Source organism: Aplysia californica, unplaced genomic scaffold (assembly GCF_000002075.1).
Source record: "Aplysia californica isolate F4 #8 unplaced genomic scaffold, AplCal3.0 scaffold00037, whole genome shotgun sequence".
NCBI classification, from domain to species: domain Eukaryota; kingdom Metazoa; phylum Mollusca; class Gastropoda; order Aplysiida; family Aplysiidae; genus Aplysia; species Aplysia californica.
Window position 1 is genome coordinate 343992 of NW_004797307.1, and position 25976 is coordinate 369967.

Sequence of the window (25976 nt, forward strand, 5' to 3'; positions counted from 1 at the left end):
TTAAAGTGAGAGGGAGAAGGGACTACACATATGATATTAAAAATGAAAATGTAATTTTCCATCCATCTATTCCGTGACGATGCAATGTTGGTCTAATGATGTATGCTTCTTTATTTTTATTGGCAATCACGAAGCGGAAGAGGGTTAATGGTATTTGTTTTAGAGGACGTGTGTATGTCTGTGTGGAAAAAGAGGGGGGGGGGGGTAAGGGGAAAACCTTGAGAGAGGAGAAAGGCGGAGAGATAGAGGGAGGGTCGAAGAGAGACAGAAAAAAAAGAGAAAAAAACAAATAGAGGGGGAGGGAGATAGGTACTGAGAGAGACAAAGGAAGTGGGGGGAAGATAAAGGGAATTTTGTCTGCATCAAGGTTCCTCGTCTTCTCGCTACAATTTGAGCTGTCCTTGTGTGCGAAATAACCGACTTCATTGTAGCATGTGCTGCAGGTAAATAGATAGCTGGAAAACGCCCATTGGTTGTATGCGTGAGTGAGTGTGTGTGTGTGTGTGTGTGTGTGTGTGTGTGTGTGTGTGTGTGTTGTTTTGTATTTTGGGAATTGATAGTCAATTGACTGGTTGCATTTATTTTCTGTTTATATTGTACTTTAAAAGATACATTTACATGCATTTATCCAGCCCGACGCGTTCGGTATTTTCCCAATTATCCGGCCCACTTTGAAAAAAAGTTGAGTAATCACCACCAATACAACAATCAAAATTCGGAGCGCTCGTGAGGCCCCAGTTACGGAACTCCATAATTATTGATTTGAAACATTAATAATATGTCAGGTGCTGCAGTTGAAAACAAGTGCATTTTCTACCGCTATGAATGTATTACAAGTAGAATGATCTAGATTAATGACGTACGTTTTTTCTATGCCAACTAGGCTAGTTAAACCGCTTTTAAAGAATCTCATTACTTTTTCACTAACTGTTTGCTGCATCATAGTACTCAGATTTAATTCTGTTAGCAAACATAAATTGTTTGTTTCTGTTTATATTCATAATAATCGAATAATGGAGCGAAATTACTCTGTACAAGTTTTCCGTCCACTAAAAAATTGCTCAGCTTCATTCAAACTTGTGCACATTATAAAATACCTGGCTAGTAGATCTAAAAAAAAAATAAAAAAATAGGCAGTCACTCTGGGGATCTGGGGTAGATATCTACATGTATAGAGCTCATAAAATAAACAGACGTCTACATTATGCTAGTGATTCTAATTATAAAATTTCAGAGTAATTAAAGAGTAAAACTAAAACTTAACAGTGAAATAGATATACATGTAGATCTAAGGTCTGAGCTATAGAATAGATCTTGCGTCGTAGTAAGAGTAAGAGAAATTCACTTCCCAATTCAACACTCAACACCACAGGGCAGGCAACGCGACCCTCATCAAAATCAAGGTGGTAAGTCACACACAACAATCACGACGACGACAATACTTTTATTACTATTCTGAGTCCTGTGTCTGTGTTATGGGGAGGACTTCCGTAACGAGCGACCGCTATGAGACTGTAGAACAGTCAGGGTATGGTTTAGGTTTGGGTGAGGAGGATTATCATTAGGGGTAGCCTAAGGCTAGGGCAGGGTTAGGTCTGTTCGTTATATTGCGTTGGGGTGGTCACTCGTTACTGAAGTCCTTCTGAGTTATGTAACTGGAAGAGCATATCATTCAATGTATTATATTATATATAGAGGGATGAGTTGGCATTATATAACATCAGGAAGTAATTCCTCATGATCCACCCTTTGTCTATTGAAGAGACTTCTACTTCTTAGTTCTAGATCTAGATCTAGATTTCTAATACAGTAGTCTCCGCCTAAGATCCTGGTGCTCAGGAGCAAGGAAAATGCGGGATCTTACCCGTCAGACTCGGGGAAGAATCTACGGTGACCCATGTTGTGCACAATCAATAAAAATGGTCTCCCTCCGCTGGGTTTATATGACATTGTATGCCATGATATGGCTGGCAAAGAGTGGTCAACCTTTAACTTTAAATTATCCTATCGTGGGTCTTAAGATCTATGCTTAACCAATTGGCCCTCCCCTTTACCTGTCCAAAATTCATCTTTCCATATCTCTGACTGAGTCCCCCCACCTTATTGTCATTTATGCACCGTTACGTTGTGACCACACCAATCATATTCAGTCTGTCTTGCATTCAGGAATAAAGAAAACTGCTGCAATGGTCAGCGAAGAGTTCACATTATGATGTGATCTGGCCTTGAGCAATCTTGTAGGCCCTACCCACCCAGCATGTGATGTAAGATTAGGTGGAGAGCTCAGATGCGAGTGCGATGTTCGGGGAATACAAACGGATTGGTCAGTTCTCACCTCGGTGTGACCCCGTCTGAGGCAAACATTATACTTTTTCTTCGAGTTTTACAATGCATGTGAACACATTCATGAGAGTGGCTGATTTTTTACGCAACGGGCAGCTTGTTGATCTCAACTTGTCACTCTTTGTTGATCAGTTGTGCCCGCTCCGGTTTTTGTTCCTTAAATTGTTATCTGAAATGTGGGATCGTAGCCCAGTGTAGACCTTCAGAGCAAATCAAAGCGGGATCTCAGGGGTGACTTTTGTATAGTAAACATTCTGTTTTCTTAAAACAGCGTAATCTTATGCGAACCGGGATCGTAAGCAGTGGGATTGTTGGCGCAGACTACTGAGTTACTGTACTACAATACTTTTCTGTTTCTCTTCTATTCAATCTGGCCTGGTGACCCACTAGTCTCACAGTCCAGCCAATGTTGTACTTGCACAACAAGGCAGTCTCTTTGTCTCTTGCCTTTCATGGTACCGTAGTCGGAAATCGTTGGTGGATTAATGATAAGACATAAAATTTTACTTTCATACCTGCTTGCAGATGTGCTGCTTTTGGGGGCTAGTATATCGCTGTATTTTTGGGTGCAAAGCAAATGTGACCTCTAGAATGGTTGCATGTTAAATTTAATTCCTAAATGGGTAAGCCCACTATGCCGAGGTCCTCTTTTGGTACAAAATCTAAAAATGACAAAACTTCTAGGTTGCTAAATTGGTCATTTAATAAAAACAAATAAACTTATTTTGATACAGTACTCCGCCTAAATGCATGGTGCTCTGGAGGGTCTGAGTGTCACGGTGTGTGTTTACACGAAGCGTGCGTTTATGTGAGAAATTGTGCAAAGGGGGAAAGAGATGCAATCATCCCATTTCCTTGATATTTTAGTGATCTCCTTTGGTGGGGGGTGGGGCTTTTGCCAATAATGTAATTCCCCATTATGGTTACGTCTACAAAGGCGTATGGAACTGGAAAGTCGAGAGCAATCTCACGACAAATAGTTAACAACAAAGGCAAATGTAAATGTCACTGAGAGATACAAAAGTTGATGCAACAGAGTGCAGATCATAGGTCCTTGCTTCACACTCACAGCTCCAAGATTTTTCTGGCATGCATTGGCTTTTTTGTGTGTTAGTTTGGACATTTGTGATAGTCTCAAATCATTTTGATGTACAACTCATGTGTTTGCATGATTTATGTCTGAGTTTCAATCAAACAGTTAAGAATGTTTTTCTCCTCAGTGACTACGTTTGTGCCCCACAATGGCGAAAAGTTTGGAGTCCAACCCATTTGCTGCTCTGTTTGGCACTCTTGAACAAGCTAAAGAATTCTGTGATGAAACATCCAAAACGGTTCAGACAAATGCTTCAGCAGAGAGTATAAGTAAGTGTATTATTGTCGGCCTTGGATTTATAAATTCATTCTTAGATTATAGTTTATTTCTGTCCAAGTATATATATATATATATATATATATATATATATATATATATATATATATATATATATATATATATATTTAAAAAAATGAATCTTTTTTCTCCCCTTTTTTTCAAGACTTACATGTTTCAATAGGCTTTTTAAAAGGATGTTGTTCAGCATTATGAATTGTGATTTGTAGATACATCAGTATTAATTATGTCAAGTACATACAGTGGAGTCCACTTATAACGAGTCCGGAAAAAACGAGAAGTCTGTTATAAAGACACTATTCTAACACCCCGTTTTCTTTCTCTTCTTTACCTTTGTAAATAAAATACTGCTATTGCGCTATCAGACAAACATGCGAGTCGGTTATAGTGGAATATTGTTGCTGCTGTGCACAGTGCATAGGCCAATGTAAAACCTCGCCAGTAGAGAAACGTGTTGGTGATCTAGGGAAACAAAGAATGGGAGAGCCCATGTGTGTTTACAATGAAGGCCGGAGCGACTGAGTAGTGAGGTTGTGGCATGCACAGACAAGCAGAACGCATCGCGTGATAGGCCAGCGTAAGCCTAGTTTATATATTAAGGCCTACCATGCCTCTCACTTCTCCGATGTAGGGATATGGAGAGGTCACAGTGCTGTGATGGATGGAGCGAATGTGTGACGTGCGCCAGCAGACGGTATGCACCACAGCGTGTGGTGGGGTGGGGGAAAACACAGTGGGCGAGTTATCCTAGAGCCCTTTTTTCTGATCGCCAACGCCGAGCAGTCAACATCGCTAGCGCTAGAGAAAGAAACCTTATTCGATTTTTGATCAAGTAAGACCTAGAGGTCATGTTGGGCAAAATCATCATCAGGGGAGATAGATAGCAAAAAGAACTAAACAGAACACCAAACTCATAGATTAGGCCTACTTTATTATTTCCCTTGAATTTATTACTGGATCCCTTATAGCGAGAATCCTTCTGTAACGGACATTTTGCACCGGTCCCCTCCCTCTCGTTATAACAGGATTCCACTGTATATGTATATTTATATATATATATATACATTTACTTATCTTTGCTGTTATTGAAGATGAATTGCTTCTTTCAAGAAAGATTAGGAGAGATGATTGTGAGTGGGGTTGTTAGGGTGTAAAAATGTACAGATTTGTTCTCGTGTTGTAATGAAGTAACCATCTTTATTATCCCTTGGAATGTTGACTCTTTTATGCTATGGTTACCTGGAGTATGGGTGTTGAACCCTATTTTAAAAAATTGTTATTTGATACCACTGAATACCTTTGAAAGCCTCTCAATGGCCTGGATGTTGTTACAGATAAAAGTGTATTTCTTCTGTTTACAATGACTTGAGCAATAAGTTAGACCAATTATAGTCACCAAGGAGTGTTTGTTTGCCTCAGTCATCATCATTCATCCGGTGCCTTGCTGACTGGCGTGGGCGATCATGGACCTCCTCTTCACTCTGTCTTGCGTTGCAGCAATGGTGTCTGTTGTTCTTGCTGCTCCTAGCCATGTTGTCATCTTGTCCAGTATCTTTTTCCTCTGTCTGCCTCTTCCTCTCTTTCCATCAAACTTGCCTGTTGCTGTTGGTACAATATTCTCCCATGCTTCTTTCCACATTGTGTGTCCGAAGAAATTTTGCCTAAGTACTCAGTGTTAAAAATCTATCTAGTGATTAATGAAACCCAAAAAACAATCAAGCGCACACACACACATGCACGCGTGCATGAATGCATGCCCGCATACATGCCCACATGCACGCACACAAACTCACACACATGACCACACCCGCCCACATGTGCACACACACACACACCCACACACACACACACACACACACATGCCCACACACGCCCACACTCGCTCACACGTGCACGCACACACACACACACACACACACACACACACACACACACACACACACACACTCACATACACACACACACATACACACACACACACACACACACATGCACGCACACACATACACACGCATACAAGAAACCAAAAAAAAAGAAGATGTAATATAAAGGAACATTTTTTTCCTCTATCTGCAGGTGCCACACAACCTACCACGGTTGAAAGTGATGTCTCGAAAGAGATTGACATGTTAGCTGAGAATATTTTCAGAATCTCATTACGTTCAGGTATTCATGTATTCATTTTTTTTCTTCTGATATATTTTGGGGAGGGACTTGGATGAACAATTCAATAATAATTGAAAACTGTAAGTGGGAGAACTCTGAACATGTAATTTCTTTTTATGCTTCTTTATTCTTTTGCAGTTATGAGTTCAGTTAGGAAATAAAAGTCTAGAGTAATGTTTGGAATACATGCGAAGAAGTAGGACTGTTGACTTGTATTTGATAATTAGGCTTGCATTACCTTTGACCAAAAACTTACTTGTCTATATTTCTTGGAATCTCTTACTTTTATTAATGTTTCATTGTGGAAACGAAGACAAAGGCATTATTCATGATAGTATGAGTGCAAAGTTTAATGATGTCAAGATTCACATTATTTGTCTTCTGTCTTGAAGACATAGTTATTGAATTTCTGACGTGATTTTATTTGATGTGAGTTCTGCTGTTATATATATACAGTTTACTGATATTCCAGATCCCAAACAAAGAAGTACCAGAGTCAACTACTTTCCTGATATTGCAGAGGTTTACAAAGAAAGTCCTTTTATGGACAGCTCTAATATTGGCCATGTAAGTGGAAGGGTTCCATCTGGTTCCTTTAAAATTTGTTATTTAAATGTATGTCAATAGTATACAACTGAAACAGGTTAAGAAGTTTAAATATCTTGGCAGTACTTTTTTTGAAAACAGGTCCATAGACAGAGAAATAGAAATGTGAACTCAAAAAGCAAACGCTGTCATATTTCAGCTCACACCCCTTTTATCTCACCCAAACATCTCCATGGACACAAAGAGACAGCTTATCACCTCAATATTCATACCAACATTATGCTACCAGTACCAGACCTGGACATTAAGTAAAACCCACGAAAGCAAAATCACTGCATGCGAAATGAATTGTCTCCCCAAAACCCTTAAGATCACAAGACGAGACAGGCAGAGAAATGAAGAAGGAAGAGCGGCTATCGGCTTTGAGTCCTGCCTGCATTACCTAGAAAGACGGAGAATAAAATGGTTTGGACACCTGTTACGTGTGTCACCTGGCCAGCTAGCCAGCCTCGAGAGCCTACAACACCAAGCACTCGGGCTATAAAGGAAGAAAAAGGCCACACAAAAGGTGGATTGAAGGTATCAGGGAAACCCTGAGAAAACATAATATCACAACTGAAAGAGCTGCGGAGCTGGCCTACCAAAGAAAACTGCATCTCCCCTCGACGTTTAACGACAACAGAGGATGTAAAAGTAAAGTATTTAAATGTAAATTTTCCCACTTTGTCAAGGTTATAAGCCAGCTGTTAGGTTGTGCTAAAAAACTAAATTCGCCAACCTTTATAGAGTGTGGGGGGGGGTTTGATTGTCATTTTTCAAAATAATTTATGGTAGTCGGTGGTATTATTATTATTCTATACAGGTATAATGGAGAGAAAGTTTTCTCTTTAAGGCTGGAATTGGATGGGGAGTGAGGAATTTTTTTGGTGAAGATGAAAAGCTGTTGAGGTCCCTGTTTACTTATTTAACTGTTGCAGACTGCAAATATATGTGTCATTTCGTTTATTTTATTTGGCAATTGCAGACTTACCATTTTTCAATTAGATTTATTAATATTTCCTCCCAATCTCAAATGTCAATTTTCTGTGTCCAGATTGTGTTTGAGGTCCTTATGCTGGATCGACACGCTGACACATTCCAGCTGAACCATCAGATTGACAGTGAGCGGGAGAGTGTGCTTGAAAGCGACACGCTGGAGAACACAGAAGTACTGACATATCTATACTGCTGTCACCGCCGTTGCCTCACACGACAGGAAGAGTATCAAGTGGGTAACATTGTCGAAAGCAAACACATCTTCATTGACTTTGTTGATTTTCCATCTTCTTGTTCTGATGTGAAAGCACACTGTCAGTCTCTTTCAGTAGAGGATCATCGTATATAATCTGACCTAATCTAGTCTTGTCTTGTCATGTCTTGGCTTGTCATATCTTGTCTATCATGCCTTGTCTTGTCTCGTCTGGTCTCGCCCCGTCTCATCTTGTCTCATCTCCTCTCATCTCTTCTTGTTTTGTCTCATAATACGCACTGTGAGTTGTTATCCAGAGGTTAAAATGGTACCCAATTGTCAGTGGGGTAACAAAAATATGTAAGGTATGAACCAGTTTATCCTTTGCTGAACAAGGAGATTCTTGTTCTTCACTTCTCTGTTCCTGTTTCCCCATTTAAAAAAAATGAACAAAGGAATATATTGAACAATCCTCTCTGATAGTATTCTGAACATGGTGTTATGTTTGTTTTGATTGTTGTGTGTTTCAGTGTAAACAAATCTCTCTGTAGGGATCAATGAAGTTAAACCTTAACGTTATATTTACTCGGATACAATATAACAGTCTTTGCTTTCCAGAAATCAAACTGTGAGCAGATTTCAGCCTTCCTGAACGAGTGTAAATCTGTGATTGTGCAAAATGCTGCCACTTGTCTGCAGCAGCCTGGTTTGTTTGAGTACCAGGACTTTATGAGTCAGTTCATAGAGCTGTGTGTGGAGGAGGATCTGCCTACACATGGTGAGTTTTTTATTTTTTTCTGCTCGCTTTGACTGCCCTTTAGTGGGTGGTTGGCGGGTGCTCTGGTGTGGTTTGCTTCTTCTTTCCTCTCAAACATCTGTCGTCCTTATCTCCCCTTCTTCTTTTTATGTTTGTTACTCTCTTGTAACACCTCTAATCTTCTGGCGCTCATATGACCTTCTGCAGTTGCGAGCGCCATAAAACCTCTACTAAAACAAAAACAAAAAACAAAAAACATCTATCGTCCTTATCTCCCCTCCTTTTTTGTGTAAATTACTCTCTTGTAACTCCTCTAATCTTCGGCACTTATATGACCTTATTGTGTTGCAAGTGCAGTAAAACAGCTACTAAAACTAAAAACTGACTGTCCTTTAGTTGTATCATACAATTGCTTCTAAATAAAATCAAAATTAGGAAACTGCAATACTTTGGCCTCATAAAGAGACAGAATGCTCTTAAAAAAGGATACTAAAAGGCAAGCTAGAAGGGACTGGAATGGTAAGAAAGCAGAGACTACTACAGACTGACAGCATAAAGTCTTAGTGCCCTAGAGCAGTTACACCTGTAGCGAATCACTGATTATTCCACAGCAACCTCAGAGGCCTCCGAGGCAGAGATGTTGCCTCCAACCAACCAACAATTGCTCTGTTGCAATGCTATTTTTCTTATACTTTCTTGTTTTCATATTTTCAGACTCTCATGAAAATAGCTCTGTTTTCTGCTTTGCTCACTCTGCATGTTTTCTTATTAAGAGAGAACTGTAGGCCTACTTTGTCAGGTGTGCAGTATTCTCTAGGGATAATGTACAAACACTGTTCCCAGAGTTGTTATTTTGATTTCATTTTTAATATTGCAGTGTGTTTTGAATGTTTTTACTACTTTCAGGTAATGTCTTATTAACAGTTTTTGCTCGATGTTCAAATGTAATACAGTGTTGCTGGTTCTTGTAGCGCGGGGCAGCATCACTGTTCGTGCGTAGTGTTCTGAAAATAGAGGATTCTGACATTGTAAACTTTTATAAAATTACAAAATTTCTGTCTTCCCCCTTTTCAGACTCACTTAGTTTTCCTGTTCTAACCATTTTCATGCCATGGTTATGTTTCTCGTCTTGGTAGATCCCCAGAATTTCCCCTGTCGATTCCTACATGAGGTGTGTCAGGTCATCGAAAGCAGTGAGGATCAAGCGTCTCTCAGTCAGGCACTCATACCGGTTCTACGAGAAGTCAAGGGCAGACTGATGGCGACAGAGATGAGCGTCGTGCACCGAGATGCCACCAAGTATTGCAGAGTTCTGCATTTCTTCACAGCTACTCGAGCACTGGCCACGGTGGGTTTTCTTTCAACTCATTATTTCTGTTTCTGGTGGGTTCAGACACATATCATCTAACTCTGAATTTCCCTCTGGTGCTTTTATACTTTAAATAGTAAGGAAATCTCATTTTACACCGTGTCTGTTTATATCTTAGTCATAAGCCTAATATTACGTGCTAGATAGTCATGTGATTATCAAACTGGTCATATCAAATGCTACAATTCACTTGTGAAACATATTCTGGAAGCTAAGGACGAAGGCAAAAGAAGAAGGGGGAGATACAGAAGATGGAAACAGACGTGGAAACCTGGCTTGGAACTTAAACAACTCAGGCCGGCAAAGTGGCAAGAGACAGGGTTTTTTAGTAGAGAAAGTTGGAGAAGCCTCCTCCAACTATTGGAAAAGTAAAGAAGAAGGTGAAATCATATGATCAAAGCCTCTGTGTTCTGCTGACAGTTTTAAGAAAATCAGTTTTTTCTTTTTCCTGTAAAAAGTATGCCACCACACTTGAATGGTTTGTGGCTTAGGCCATTATGCTAATGATTGTTTATGTTTGATAGGGGCTTACTTTTCATTCATGGCTTCTTTTTGTTCTTATAATTGTTTGATAGGAAATTATTTCTGAGAAAATTTGTTATGGATATTTGTGTTGTAATTCAGCAGGTTTACTTTCATTGTTTTCTTTATGATATGTCTGGCATTAGCTTCCCCACCCCCTCTGTACATTTTTTTTCTTTTAATAGGATCTCAGGCAGCCTGTAATTTTTTGTATCTTTTGAGTTATAGGATCAACCAGAAAAACCTGCTGAATTTGCTTAGATGGATCCTTTGTCTTGGAATAGTGTAATGAGAGTGTTCCCTTGAATTATGATAGGGTCAGATATATATGTAAACTGTTTCTATGCTTTGTGGTCTATCTTTAGGTTTCTACATTTTTTTAAAGTGTAAGGTTTTTATTTCTGTTTTTCTGTTTTTGGTTGTAATAGAATTGATGTGACTTGAATTTTGAGATACCTGAAAGCCAGACTATGCCCTTAGGAACACTGCTTTCTTATTTGCCACACTACCTTAGGTCTTCATGAGCCAAAACACGCCAGAGGCCACTCAAAACTTCCACGGGCGGACTTACGAAAACACACCGATTGGCGCAGCCCTCAGTCTCAGTGTCCTTCCTCGCTATGACAAAGGGCCGTTCCAGTTCTTCTCTAAGCCATCCGTGCAGACAAAAAAGGAGGTGGACATGGTGGAAAACAGTGTCTGGCAGGTAAAAACAGCGAGCACCACCGAAAGAAAAACAAGAAAATGATAAATGGAAGATAATAAATGCATATGCTAAATTTGAAAACAACGGAAATTTGGGAAAATGGAAAAATGTGAATTAAAGTCTGTAGAAATATTTGATTGATTGTTTGTAGCAGGGGCTGTGTTATTTTAAGGTCTTGAGTGTGAGGGGGTGGTTGGATACCTGTAAGAAAAAAGGACATACACGTCTGGGCTAGATGTGGTCCTGCTTTTGACAAAATGTACTAAGAAAATTTCATGCAGGATAAGTGGTCATCTGAATTCACTGTAACTCTAGCACTGAAGGTTGTGAGTTTCATTTGTGTGGCTACTTCCCTGTATCTTTACCAGGAAGGGCATGTTGCACATAGGACGAGAGAAAAAGCCAGCTTCATTGTCATTGGTCATTGTTTGGGTTTAACGCTCTTTCAACACGGTAAGATTATTTAAGAGGTGGGAACTTTGAATTTGATGTCCATCTCCAATAAGGCGGAGGAAATGGGTGGAGAGCTATTAAAAAACCCCCAAACCCTCCAAATTAAGAATACCCCAGTAAGGATTCAAACCAGTGCCATTGGCTCTGTAGTCCAGCATGTTACCAACTGAGCTAACAGTTCACCAAAAACCCAGCTTAGTAAACCTTAAGTAAGGCTTGGAGAAAAAAAGAAGCCCAAACTGCCAGTGTAGGCTTTTTCTTTTGCAACAAATCCAAATCTCATCTAGGTTTTTACATTTATGTTTTCCATTAGGCCACACAGCAGTTGATTGGTTGTATTCACAAGATCTTTGTGGATCTGATGAAAGTGAGCCCGGACATGAAGCACTATACCCTGCGCTGGCTTGGACTATGTATACAAGGCAATGCAGGTGAGCTTTCCCAGCTGTGTTGTCTTGTTTCTAGCAGTTTAAACAAAACTAACGCAGGTCTACAGAAGCTGAGTGGCTGTCTTTGTTTTTACAAGGTGTTATAATGAGTGTGTGACAGTAAGATAGGATTTTTGGCTAACAGAAAAAGACAAATACAGAAATACAGCTCATCTATCTTTCCTGGATATATTAATGATGTTCTTACCTCTTCTATGAAGATATTCAGCACTTATTTGACCTTATTGTGTTGCAAGTGTCGTAAAACTCTTACTAAAACTAAAACTAAAACAGATATTTTTTTAATGGATCTCTTTTATAAATACTAAATCAATTGTAATGAATATGAAAAGTTTTATCTCAGAAAGCCTTTGAACTACTGATCCCATAGAAGGCACGCGGTGCCTTTTCCCATTGACAGACACTAATTTGTAGACACTATTGTTTGTTGACATTTTAATTTTATTTCACTGAAGTGAAGTCTTTTTTCTCTGTTTACATTGTATCTTTTGGACCTGCAGACCCTTAAATTTTGTTGAACTGGTAACTTTGTTTCTCAGAACATTCATTTCTCGATCGAACAGTTTCCAAATTCACAGGTACTCTTCTTTTGAACTTGTTACAACTGTGTTTTTCTGACTACAGGTAGAGCCAAGCTATGGGCCAACAACCTGCCATCCGGTTTATTTGTCAGTGACGCTTTTGCGGTGAATCTGACACACTTGCTGCTTCTGTTCTGTCGCCCGTTCTCCCAGCCTGACTCGTGGAAGCTGTTGAAGATCCAGCCATCCTACACCACGGCCACTGCCAATGGGGACAAAGAGATGCTGAGACGATCACTTCATTTACTAGGTTTGGGGCTGATTGTGGGCACAGTTTTGCAATGGACATGAAAACTTCACTGGAAAAACGATCCGTCACTATGTTTTTATGTTTAACGAAAATCTAACTTGGTTGTTCAAGACTTTCTGGACACTGATTATTTTTATATGCAGTGCTTGCAATCTTTCGTATTTTTACTGCAATCCGTACTTTTGATAGTTATCTATTTGCTCTCCAATCAATTTCAACTCCCTCCGTAAAAAAGTGCGATAGCATTGGGTTACCGAAATTCCGAGGCAGGGGACCTATACTTGCCTTTGTATCATCTTGCATAAGTTTTGGATATTTACGGTAATTCTCTCGGCAATAAATTCATGTTGTAGAAGCCTGCCAGATGGAGGAAAATAAGGGTAACTCTATACTGTATCGTCAAGGTGCATGTCTATTTATTATTCCCATCTTTGCCTTCCTGTCAATGGTGCGATGACAAATTAATTGAACTATAAATTATAGTGACTTAGCAATGGCAAGGGGAAACTTTTTAAACATTGCCTGCAATGGAAATATTTAGAGATGGAGAAATTAAACAAGACAAAATCTTGGTGAAAAAATAGGTGTTATGGGTTGCTGGACATCTTTTCAAACAGGCTCCCAAATGCCATTTTCAACCCTCTAAACGCAGTAAATTTCAATTTCTTCGGGGGCTTTTTTTAGCCCATTGTTCAGTTTGCTGGTTTGTGAGAGTAACTTATGGAAACTATGAGTAATGCAGACTATAGATTGTTTTTCCACTGCAGTATTCAAACAATCATTCTTATGTCACAGGCGCACAACATGTGCTAGTGCTTTGTAGATATGTGTCTAACATTATGTTGTTGTTGTTGTTGTTGTTGCTGTTGTTGTTGTTGTTGTTGTTGTTGTTGTTGTTGTTGTTGTCTGTCCTGCTGTTAATGAGCTTTTGCTCTTCTTCATAGTGCTATGTTGCAGTTTATATATGACTGCTGCATTTATTTATTGTCTTTTCTATTCATCATTTTTTAATGTTTTAGAAAACTTATATGCATTACAAGGTAGCCTGAGAGTTTTTTGTTTTTTTCTTATAATTGTAGTTAGTCCTCATATATCCTGCAGTATAGTTTTCGAATCATGTTACTGTTTTTACCAGTAAGTTTAATTGAACGTAAGGTGGTCTCTCAGAAGTTTTTAGTGTTCTTTAGGAGACGCTTTCAATGTGTTTCTAAATTTAGGATCTATCTTAGTCTCTTTGATATTCCTATGTGCAGCTTGAGATACCATGTAGTCATTGTAACTATGCTGTTTTTTCGTGCAGGTTTGCAAAAGGAGACTTGCTTGGTTCCATCAGAAGATGCTGAGAAGGGGGAGGAAGAAGACACCTTTAATTTCATCACCGAGTGCTTTTTCATCACCCAGAGGACCCTTCAGGTATGGTGGGGATTGTTTTTATCTCTTTTATGTTTCAAGTTGATTTTCTTATCACATTTTCACCTCTCAGCTGTTCTGACAGGATTATCATTGTGTAGTTATTGCTTGAAGAAAATATGTGGGCTTGTGGGTTGTTGTCCTTGTTTGTCTATTGTGTGAATTCTTTATAGTGTTGTCATATTCAGCTTAAATACAATACTGTGTCCAAGATGTCAGAGCTTTCCTGTTCACAATTGGTTATTTTTAATGGGCTCAGTTTCTATATAAGCGTTGATATTATTCTTTGTTGAAACGGGAAAGTGGGTGGTTTGAGGGTGTTCTGGTGTGGTTTAGCTGCTTGTTTCCTATTAAACAGCTATTGTCCTTTTATCTCCTTCTTTTCTTCATATGTTTATCACTAGTAGTAACTCCTCTTACTTTCGGCACTTATATGACCTATTTGTGTTGCAAGTGCCTTAAGACTCTTACTGAAATGAATACTAAAAGAAATGAGGAAATTTGAGCTATATATAAAGAACATTCAGAGGAATTTTTGCTCCGACCGATGTTTGTAATTTTCATGCATGATGTATCTGTGGTCTTCAGGTGTTCCTTCAGCCGGTCATTGGTCGTCTGTTGTCTGTGAATCGCGACCTGCATCAGATCCAGCGCCTATACAACGACATCATCCAGCAGTCACAGGGCAATGAGGAGCCTGTGGTCAATATCAAATCTCGCATGGAAAAAGGTGAGGGAAAATGTAAAAGGAATCAAATGGACATTGTTGTTACTTCAGTGATAAAAGTAAAGTATACCCCCCCCCCCCCTTATTTCAATTTTGAACTGCTTGACTTAGTGTGCAATATTGAGAGATGGGTGGGGGGTATGCATGTGTTGTGTATGTGTGTATGTGTTGTGCATATGTGCATGCATATGCATGCATGCATGTATGTATCTGATAGCATGAATGGGTGAAATTGTCTGTGCATAGCAAGAGACTATATTTTTCGTTACAAAAGAAATCTGCCATCTAAATGAGCTTTTTTCTTTTCTCTATTCTCTTCCAGCTATGACAATCTACATAAACAGGAAAGCAGCACTGACCCAGCCCGAGCTTCTCTCCCTGGCCTTCAAGTTCCAGGTCGCCTCTGCTTCTTGGCTCAGTTTGGCAGCCACAAAAAAACTGCCTCGTGCTGCGGTGGTCACGGCTGACACAGAGGTGATACTGGACAATTGGACAATAGTGACATAACTAACTTGTAGAAGTGGGTGGTTGGCGGGTGCTCTGGTGTTGTTTGCTTTTTCTTTCCTATCAAACATCTATCGTCCTTATTTCCTCTTCTTTTTTATGTTTGTTACTCTCTTGTAACACCTCTAATCTCCTGGCGCTCATATGACCTTATGAAGTTGCGAGCATCGTAAAACCTGTACTAAAACTAAAAACCTGTAGAAATACGTTGTGAAAGTGCAACTGTTTACTATTTATTTACTCTGTGCCTCACACTGATTTTTGTCTTTGAGTCTGTTTTGTTTCAGTGCACTGATGACACACTGTACACACACGCTCCTCACAGCTTTGAAAGTGTTTGTGGGTGTGGTTTAAGTTGATTGAGTGCAGATTAGCTTTTCAATTTGCAAGTAGGAAAATGTTTTTATGGATTTATATAATCTATAGGAGCAAACTATCTTTAGTATTAGCAAAATGTAATGTGTTTTCAGATTGTGTATCTAGATATGATAAAAGTAAAAGAACTAAGTACATTTTCTTTTATGCAAAGAATAATGTTCCGCATTTCTATTCTGGCTTCCTTGCATGTTATTGTTTTTTTACGCTGACAATTACTACGGCCTGTATTAGAAAAAACAAAATTTAGGAATCAATCTATGATTAAGAAAGCAACCAAAGTTGCAGGTCAGTTTTCCCTACTGTAATAATTGTTGATTATTGATTTGTCAGAAAAGCTAACTTTTTCATTCAAATGTAGGATGTCTGTCTCTTCCAACATAAATGCTGCCATATCTTTTGATGTCTGTAGTTCGTGTATGAATGAGGTTGCCACTGGCAGGTCTTTCTTCTCTTTTTTTCTCATGTTGTTTCTATCTGTCCGTCTTACCATTTCACTTCTTTAAGTGACCATTGTTGTATCAATGTGCTTCTCTATACTCAAATAAAATGATTAAAAATGTGTCACGACGTGGTGGAATCAGGCGCTTGTCAATTTTTGGGCATGTGGAGTTCTTGGTACCAACTTAAAGCTTGTTCAGTTGTCTTGCTATCGGTGAAAAAATGCCCATGTATCTTGAATAGAAATCAAGATGTTTGAGATTGAAGAAGGTGGGGTGGCTTGGTTTTAAAGGTAGAATTAGTGAGAAAATGGCCGCCAAAGTTTGGTTATTTTCATATCTTGATAGTTCGTGAAAACTGAAAACTTACTTTTTTTGTGCCTTTAATAAACTTTTTTTTTCGGTTAAATCCGCCCAGAAATGTGTTCTTAATTGGACAACAATGGTGTTAAGCCAAAAAACAAAAATTCAATAAAAACTGCCAAACTGGCAGAAAAATACCAGTTTCTTCAATTTCATTATTGTGACGAGCGCCTGATTTCACCACACTGCCTCACAAATGCATCTGTAGCTACTTTCAACGGTTTGGTCCCAGGTTCCCAAGATCGAGTTTCCCCTGCCTGAGGAGCCGACCCCAGTCCTGACATGCATCCCGGAGTTTGTCATGGAGAACATCATCAGCCTGATCAACCACATCCATCGCTTCGAGGACGGTGTGCTGGAGTCCGAGGGAGACAAGTGAGTGATGCTGGGACACACGTGTGCAGCTGTCATCTACACTTTCTTTGTAATCGTAATTGTATGTGGTTTACACCCACATTGACATAATATAGATCGATGAAACATGTAACGCCACTTGTGTCTAGAAGTTTATTATTTTTATTGAAAATAAGAAATAATACATCATTTTAATGTCATCTAAACTTTCTTTATTATCATTATTGTATATGTTTTACACCCCCATTGACATAATATAGATTGTTTACAGGGCCTGCCTGTCAGGGCTGAGAGGGATACAATATCCCTCCAGACAGATTGAGATACTCTATATATAAACAGCTTCCCCACTCTGGTATGACACTCATGTCTTTTGTGTGCAATGGCAAAGTGCCCAATCACTCCACCATAGATACTGGTAATCTGTTTCATTTATGTCTATACTAGGAAGGGAAAGGATAAAAGTGATACTCTTTTCTTTGTCTCTTTTGAGACTATGTTTTATAAAAAGAGGAAGACACTGCAATTAACAGTCACCCTGAAACCATTCCTAAAGCTCTGAGCTGGTTAATGTTTTTCAGTTTTTAGAGAAATGGGTAACTTGAAATGAGTCATCATTCTTAAATTTGTTAAATGTCAGTTGTTGTTCAGTATTGTTCAGGGCAGGTTAGTGCAATAACAGCAACATTTTGCTCTGAAACAGATTATTTTTCTAAAGACCAGGAAAAGGGGAAGAAAGAGACCAGCATCTTTCTGCCAAAGCTGGTTCAAGTTTATAACATTAACACATTATGCTGTCTTCGAACTGGAAAGTATGTCTCTTGTAGCTGTGGTATTTTGAAGGCTTTCCTGGGACCCAAAACAAAGCATATTGTGGCTGGGAACACCCAGAGTCTTTCATCCTACTGATGTTTTACTGTCTTCTACCATGTTGCAACTTCCCTTTAGTTTTTCAGATCTTGATTGCTGGTGCCTCCCCCCCGCTTTGTTGCTGTGTATATATCTTACTGTTTCCCAGCACTGAATGACAATTATTGTATCAATATATTTTTAAAACTCAAACGAACTTCAGATGGAGGTTCATCCTTCATTACTTTAATAATTAATTGTAATTGTTTCTCATTAGTCTGCAGTACCTGATGACCTTGGTGCTGGTGTTCATGAGTTCTCCTCGGAGGATGAAGAACCCGCACTTGCGGGCAGAGCTGGCTGAGATGTTGGCCTCGTTGATGCCGCTCAGTGAGAGACACCCGGAGAAAGGCCTTGCCCCCCAGTGAGTTGTTCTTGCAAAGACCACTTGGGATAGAAGAACAGTGTAGAAAAGGTTTCAGCTTGGATATGGTTATGGTGTGTGGTTCTAGCGAACATGTTTAAATGAAAGGTGTGCTAAAACTGTTTTGGTGCTGGAAACCCTTTTTTTGTGGGTTTTTTAAAAACAGGTCCTTTTTTAAAACTTTTTATTAGTTTCAGACATATATACTGACTATGGGATCATAAGTGGGCAAATACCCAAAAAAAGACAAAGTTTTTAGTATTAATGTTTATTGTTTGCATTTAATTCTTCCTCTGTTAGTCAAGTGGTTAGGCTACCAGACTTGCAATCGTGAAGTTGAAGGATCAGGGGTTCAAGCCTGAGGCTCAATGTTGTGCTCTTGGGAAAGGCATTTTACATGAATTTTCCCAGATAGGAATGGGTACATAGCGAAAGTTCTTGTCAGTATGTTAGTGTTTTACAGCCTATGAAATGGCAGCTTTCACTATATGCTTCCCAGGAAGTTGAGATTGTTTCAGAATACCATCAGGTTTGCTGAAGTAATAATATAGATTGTGAAGCGCATAGAGCTTGCAGTTGAGTCTGAACTAGTGATATACAAATATTATTATTATTGTAAAATCTAAAATGTCATTGCTTTCCTTCCACAGACATTTCCGGCAACAGCTCTTTGAGACTCACCCCCACATCATGCAGCTGGGAGAGGCCATCATGCACGTTTTTGTCAGCATTGAGATGACTGGAGAGAATGTAGCCTTTGAGCAGAAGTTCAACTACCGCAGACCCATGTACACCATCCTCAAGTACATCTGGGACATTCCAGCTCACCAGGAAAAAATCAAAGTAATTTTTTTGTATTTGTATTTTAATTTCTTTATTTCTTCTACAATGAAATTTTGTGATAACCCAGTTATTTGTCAGATAACTGTAGTATATTGTGCAGTATCTAAGATTTAAAACTTTTTTTTTAGCTTTTGATATAGAAATTGCGACTAAAAAATTGGAACAAAAACCTTGGTGTCTTCTTATTTTCACCAATGTTTAAAGGCCAAGTTCAGATTTTCACAGGTGTTGCAAAATTGTTTCCTAGAATACTCTTTGTGGGTGGTTGGCGGGTGCTCTGGTGTGGTTTGCTCCTTCTTTCCTATCAAACACCTATCATCCTTATCTCCCCTCCTTCTTTTTTGTTTGTTACTCTCTTGTAACACCTCTAATCTTTGGCACTTATATGACCTCATTGTGTTGCAAGTACCGTAAAACACTTACAAAACAAAAAAAGAAAGAAAGAATACTCTTTGCTAAAGTGGCGGTGGTTTTTCTTTGATTATGCCACAGTTCTCTGCAATCAGTGTTCAGTCTACTCTGTACTGTTGCGTTATTTTTTTGGTGGATATCCACACTGATGTGCGATGTTACCTGTACCAAGAATTACTTACATTTACGGAAGATGGGCTTCACGATGTAAAACTAACGTCCACTTACATGTCTCTCTCCCTGCACACTTGCACATGAACTTGTATGCAGGTTCACACACACACGCACACACTCATACAGAGGCCGGGGTGTGCACACACATACTCTTTTATACATTCACTCACACATATAGGGAGTGACACACACTCATGTACATACAAACACACTGACAAAATAAGAAAGCCCTACAATGCTTTGTACAGCTCTAAAAAGCTGTTTTCGCTAGCAAATCAACGCTTTTGTTGCTATTTTTAGCTTTTTTTCCGTTTATTTTTCAAACAGAGGCTAGCAAAATATGCAGAAGAGAATATTTTGTGCTCTGACCCTCCTTTGTTCCTGCGTTTCATCAACTTGCTGGTGAATGACGCCACTTACTTGTTGGACGAAGCCCTCATGGTATGAACAGTCTTTTATTTTCTTCTTTTTAAAAATCAGATGCTCTCAAAACCTGTTTGTTTTCAGTATCTTTACATCTAAGTAAAGCCGTCTGACACTGGATATAATAACTGACTGGTGGAACCATTCATCACTATTAGCTTTTGAGAAATTTTGTTTGCTCTGAATCTAATAATGTCAAAGAAACTGAATAAATATTTTCTACAGAGTATGACTCCTATTGTGACAAATAAGGAAAACTGTTTACTAGTAAATGGATCACTTTCCCTTTTAGCTAGTCTGTCTTCTTTCTGTCTATCTGCTTATAGATCAACATAACATGTCTTTTTTAATTAGACAGCTAATTTACCATTTCATTCTTGGTATCACTCATCCTGCTCATTTTGGAGAGACTTGATGACCTGAGCTTTGAATGTGTCTATCATGGTCTTCTCATCTCTTTTTTTTCCATCTCCTCTTCCCACCTTTTCTCATCTACTCTTTTTCTCCTTTGTTGTCTTTTTCCCCATTTCTTTCCTCTTTTTTGTTCTCCTTTCTTTACATTTCATCTCTTCTCCTTTGCCTCCTCTCTTACCTTTTCTTCTCTTCTCCATTTTTCTTTTCTCATCTCTCAACTTTTCTCTCATCTAAACTCTATTCTCATCTCTCTTCATTTTTTCATTTCTGTTCTGTGATCTCTCCACTCTACTTTCTTCTCTTTTCTCACCTGTCCTCTCTTCTTTTTTCATTTTGATTTTTCTTTTCTCATCTCTCTTCTTATCTCTCCTCATATCTTTTCTCCTCTGTTCATTTCTCCTCTCTTATCTCCTGTAAAGCGTTTTTGTTGAAAGCATCATCTTCTGTTGCCCCCCCCCCCCCCCAGTTCATGGGTCAGATCAAAGAGAAGCAGCAGGAGCGTGAGCGCGGTGATTGGAGCCGTCTACCGGAGGCCCAGCGCCACCAGGAAGAGGCCAACCTCCAGCAGATCTCGCGGCTGGCTCAGTACCACAATGTGATGGGCTCCTCCACCATCAGCACGCTGCGCATGATCACGGGCCAGATACAGTCCATCTTCTGCCATGCGACGTTTGTGGATCGCATCGCTAGCATGCTCAACTACTTCCTGTGTCGTCTAGTGAGTCAGTCTAGTTCTCACTGCTTGTTTTCAAATCTAGTTCTTTTTTCCTTTTTTTTCTTCTCTTTTAAAAGTTGGTGTGTGTGTTTGTGTGTTACGTGAGTGCGTGAGAAAGAGAGAGAGGGGGGAGGGGGGGGGGAGAGAGAGAGAGGGAGAGAGAGGGAGAGAGAGAGAGAGTGAGAGCGAAAAGGATGGGGAGGGGGGATATTTAGTTTGTTATCCAGTAGTTGGCTGTAAGCTAGAAAGGTATATCCTTTTTTGAAAAACTAGCTTTGTGAGTTTGTGTGTATGTGTGCTTAATACGAATATGAGAGAGACAGAGAGTATGAGGGAAGTACAGGATTTAGAGGAATAGGAACCCAAAAGACATGTTATAGGTTGCTTCAAGATAACATGCTTTCTCCATCTCTTTAAGTATTACAATCACTGTTGGTTATACATTTCCTTTAGTTTGTACAAGCATTCCTTTAGAGACTGTCATCTGGAAGCTTTTGTACATAAGAAAAAGCTTGCACGTTCTTCACTGCAAGGTTTTCAATAGCACCCTTGTGTTTTTGTTTCAGGTTGGACCTAAACAGCGTGAGTTCAGCGTGCGAGACAAGGAAAACTATGACTTCAAGCCTCAGGAGACAGTGTCCAACATTTCATCCATCTATGTGAACCTGCAGCATAGTGACCTGTTCTGCCAGGCTGTGTTTCAGGATCAGCGGTCGTACAGCAGTGAACTCTTTTCACAGGTCAGTCTCTCGTGTTCAATTGATGTTGGCCACTTCTTATCTTTTAAAATGAATCTGACGACAAGTCTGCCGTAAGCTGACAAAACGCCTTTTTTTCTATTCACAGCAGTTTCGAGAAAAAGAGGTTTTTTTTTGTTCGCCTTACCATTTAAAAGTAAAGTGCTTGAGAAATTTGAATTTTTATTTATTTAAAGACTAGTCAATTTCACTTTGATTTTTTCACACAAGTAAGGTAACTGATCAGGCTTTCGATTTAGCAAATTAAAGATTTTGGCGCCAAAATTTTAAAGACATTTTGTCAGCTGACAGCTTAAGTGTATAATGGCCAACAGGAGTAAGGGAAGACACCCCCCCATCCCTTACATCTTACACTGAAAAGGTTAATTCTGACAGTGGTCTACAACTTCATGGAATAATTCATTAGAGCAGAGAATGAGGAATATGGAGGCCTGTTGTGACAAGGAGTGGAGCACCAATAGATGAACACGGCCAAGGTGACGGGTGATATCTTATCTTTGTACAACTAAGCCGATAAGTCAGCTGACCATATTGTGCAGGTTAACATTATTGTTTGGATATCCTTTAAAAACAAAAATTCTCATAATTCTTTTAATGTCAAGAGCTCTTTCTTTTTCTTTTGGGTGTGACAGGGTTCTCAGAATACTGGAAATATGGGAAGGTCTAACTATTTGGGTTTTTTTTTTGTATGTTGTTCTTTTTGTTTTTGGTGTTCATACTTCTTTTTATTTATCATTCATGAAGTTCCTGAAATATAGGAACCTTGATATACTGTCAGCACCCTAGTAGTAAGTGTTCAATAAATTAAGGGACACTATTTCCTGAATGTGACAAATAAAAAGTAAGCTTTTGTGTCTGCAGCAACAATATATGTCTGCAGATACAATATTTGTCTCTTTGTCAGAGCGCTATTAGCAAATTTGTTGAACAATGAATATAGATAATGTTGTTTACTTACAATAGATATGAGGTTTGATTGTAGTGAGAATTGCTGGGGAAAGCAGTCAAAGAAGAAGAAGAGTGACAGTTCTATTCATATTTCATTTCTTCGTTTCTTGCTTGCCACTAAATCACAATATGTGTCATATAAAAACATGCACTTTTTTCCCCCTCCTGCTGCAGGCTTGCCAAGTGCTAGAACGGATAGGAGAATCCCCACAGGCTATACATGACTTTATTCAGCTAGATGATAAGATAAAGGTAAGCTTTTTTGTCTTTTCTTAAGCCCATTTGCATGCACATGATGTTATCTGGTTAGTAAAATGAGCTCAGTTTGATTTGCTAGCCGCTAAGTAAGCTGACAACCACAAGGAGTGGAAGAAACTGGTTGTGAAATCTACAGTGGTGTCCCGATGGTCAGCCAGACAGCGTGATAGGTGAAGGAAAAGGTGAAGCTAATTATTGTAATGAAAGGGGAAACATAATGAGCCAATACAATAACCTGTTCTTCTATTTGCTGTTGAGTTTGAGAAACTGGGTCCTCAAACATTATGCTCCAGCGTCTGTACTTCTGTAGTGGTTAGGCTTTTCGCAGTGAAATTGATTTATTTGGAGTTCCTTCAAAAATGGTGTTTGATTATCAAGACAAGGAACGATTTCATGCTAACAAGAAAGTAGGCTGTAAATGTCAAACAGTTTTTGTACTATAAGTTGAGGAACCTGTAGGTAGTACTTTTGAGATCAAGAGGGAGAGAACAAAAGAAGAAACAGAAGAGAAGAAAGGGAGGATGAGGAGCAGAAAAGGGGGAAGATGAGGAATAGAAGAAGAAAAGAAAAAGGAAGAGAAGAAGGAGGAGAAGAAGAGTAAGATGAGGATTAGAAGAAGTGGACCTGAAGGAAGAGAAGGAGAGGGGGAAAAGGAGAGGCGGAGAAGGTGCTGGTAAGGAGAAAGAGGAGAATGGGAGCAATCCCTCTATTGTAGGTTTGATATTATCCCACCCCTTTTCCACAGGCCATGCAGTCAGTGAAGGTGTCAGAGGAGCAGGCTCTGGCCGACGCCCCCGAGGAGTTCCTGGACCCCATCATGGGCACTCTGATGACCGACCCAGTCATGTTGCCTGCGTCTCGGAATATTGTTGACCGCAACGTCATCGCCAGACATGTCCTCAGGTGAGAGATGCTAATAATTTTAATAAATATTTTACACATTAATTAAAAGGGCAAAATTATTATGTTACTCACCCAGTATGTCTTGCTGTAGATTTTTAAGGAAATTACTAAGTTATTACCTCTTTTTACAGGTGTTTTAGAAGGCAGTTCTGATTTAGACATTAATTATTGACTTTGATGAGTTCAGAGAGAGCTTTTACATATATTTGGATGACATTGATGTCACTTTGTACTTGGAAATTTTGGAACATTTATGGAATATATTAAAGTTGTTTTTCAATTTTGATTACACTCTTTATTCATTTTGTAAGAAACAGTTGAACCTGCTCTAATGGTCACCTGTCCCAGACAACCACTTGTACTATAAACCCTTTCCTACTTCTTCTCTTGCGTATTTTTAATAATTCGGCTTCTAGAGTGGTGTTTGACAAAGCATTAATTTGAAATGCTGTAAATTTAAAAAGCTTAATTTGGTTTTCTTTTTAAAACACCCCAACCCCTTTCAGTGACCAAACGGACCCGTTCAACCGCCAGCCTCTGTCTCTGGACATGGTTATACCCCAGTCTGAGCTAAAGGCACGGATAGAGGCGTGGGTTGCCGAGAGGATGAAGAATTTGTAGCAGAAGAGGCTGTGAAGCAAAACAGTAGTAGGATTTTTGTTTTATCTCGGCTGTGAGGAGACAGAACTCGGAGAAAGACCGCACATTTTCGGGACTCGGAGAAAGACCGCACATTTTCGGGACTTGCGAATTATCAGTTTCCTTTTAGAGTGATGGTGACACACAAGTGATAAAGATATTCTCTCGGTTTTAACACACTTTCACAATGTCATTTTAAAAATAGATTGTTTGTTTTTAGAACACATTAACACTTTGCAGTCATGCAGCAAGCAGTGCTAAATACCTCATCTGGTCACCCAGCCAGGAGAACGACTACAACGGACTTCTCAGGCCTGAGGTGACCAGAACGGATAATTTTCACCAGCACTTTATCTCGTCAAGTGACTGCAAAATGTTAACCCTTACAGCACCGGGATGTTTTTAGCCCCCACTTCCCTCTGGCCCAGGTAATACTGGAGTCCATGACTCCTCGGGTCCAGACAACACTGATTGTGTCAGTAATTTTTTTCAGACTTTAAGAAACTTTCTATACTGCTCTTGGTTGAAATTTTAAAAGATAACATGTAGAATATTATTTTTTAGAAACTGTCAGATTGTTGTAAAAAATATTCCAGCTAGGTTTGAGTTGGCTCCTGAAGGCCCAGTTACACGTAACGATAAATTGTACAAAAACTGGACGATATAGCGATCATACGATAAAACGTTAGGTGTAACCACAAAATTGTACAAAATTTGGAGGATTGACCAATGGTTTGGAGACTCGGTCGAGAAATCAAGCACTGCTTGATATTTTCCGTGCAATCACGGTCTTATTTGAGGGAGACGCGCACTGACATAGATTCACTTTGAAATTTGCCGCCGTGCAGAACTAGACTCTGGGCTCAAAATTTTTTAAATAATTATTGTAGGTAAAAACTGATTTCATATTCGGAATCAGCGTCTCAAAATAAGCAAAGTTGCTCGTGAGGAACCTGATTTGGTGTGTTATTATATATATATATATATATATATTTTAGCAATTTCATTATTTAGTTGATCATCTAGGGTGAAGCTGTGCATCAAGGTCACTCGGTGCGTTGCACATCTGCAGTCAAGTCTCAGCTTCCAGTTCTACACACAACACAGTAGACCTACAGTATGGCCGCCCGTTTCTAAAGACACTGTTCTGCTTAATCAAAATGTACAGGGGAAGGGGGGCTCTCGTGATCTAGAGGTACAATGTTCGCCTTTCATTCATTAGGTTCAGAGCTCGAAACCTTCACATAGAGAGCAGGCAAATCGCTGTCATTGCAAAGAGCAGGG

The 25976-nt window shown here is 39.3% G+C and overlaps 1 protein-coding gene across 3 annotated transcripts; it reads left to right on the forward strand.

Annotated features, from left to right (window-relative positions):
• Positions 1-1116: 1116 nt before the first annotated feature.
• On the forward strand, positions 1117-25394 carry LOC101860001 (ubiquitin conjugation factor E4 A). Of its 3 annotated transcripts, none has more exons than XM_005091884.3 (22): positions 1117-1406; positions 3564-3705; positions 5810-5899; positions 6372-6466; positions 7539-7712; positions 8292-8451; positions 9567-9778; positions 10836-11027; positions 11794-11911; positions 12554-12760; positions 14061-14173; positions 14759-14900; positions 15220-15371; positions 16812-16954; positions 18060-18206; positions 18857-19049; positions 19962-20075; positions 20938-21189; positions 21753-21926; positions 23067-23144; positions 23896-24053; positions 24560-25394. In XM_005091884.3, the coding sequence occupies exons 2-22, from the start codon at positions 3585-3587 to the stop codon at positions 24672-24674; spliced, it is 3150 nt and encodes a 1049-aa protein (XP_005091941.1). In that variant the 5' UTR covers positions 1117-1406; positions 3564-3584; the 3' UTR covers positions 24675-25394. The 3 variants fall into 3 exon arrangements, with proteins under 3 accessions (XP_005091941.1, XP_012946924.1, XP_035829834.1); XM_013091470.2 differs by having other exon boundaries at positions 1117-1403; XM_035973941.1 differs by lacking the exon at positions 19962-20075.
• Positions 25395-25976: the final 582 nt, after the last annotated feature.

Coding starts and splice junctions, on each gene's coding strand:
- LOC101860001 (XM_005091884.3), top strand. CDS start 3,585: ATGGCGAAAAGTTTGGAGTCCAACCCATTTGCTGCTCTGTTTGGCACT. Junction 7,713..8,291: donor CACGACAGGAAGAGTATCAA/GTGGGTAACATT, acceptor TTTGCTTTCCAG/AAATCAAACTGTGAGCAGAT. Junction 14,174..14,758: donor TCACCCAGAGGACCCTTCAG/GTATGGTGGGGA, acceptor TGTGGTCTTCAG/GTGTTCCTTCAGCCGGTCAT.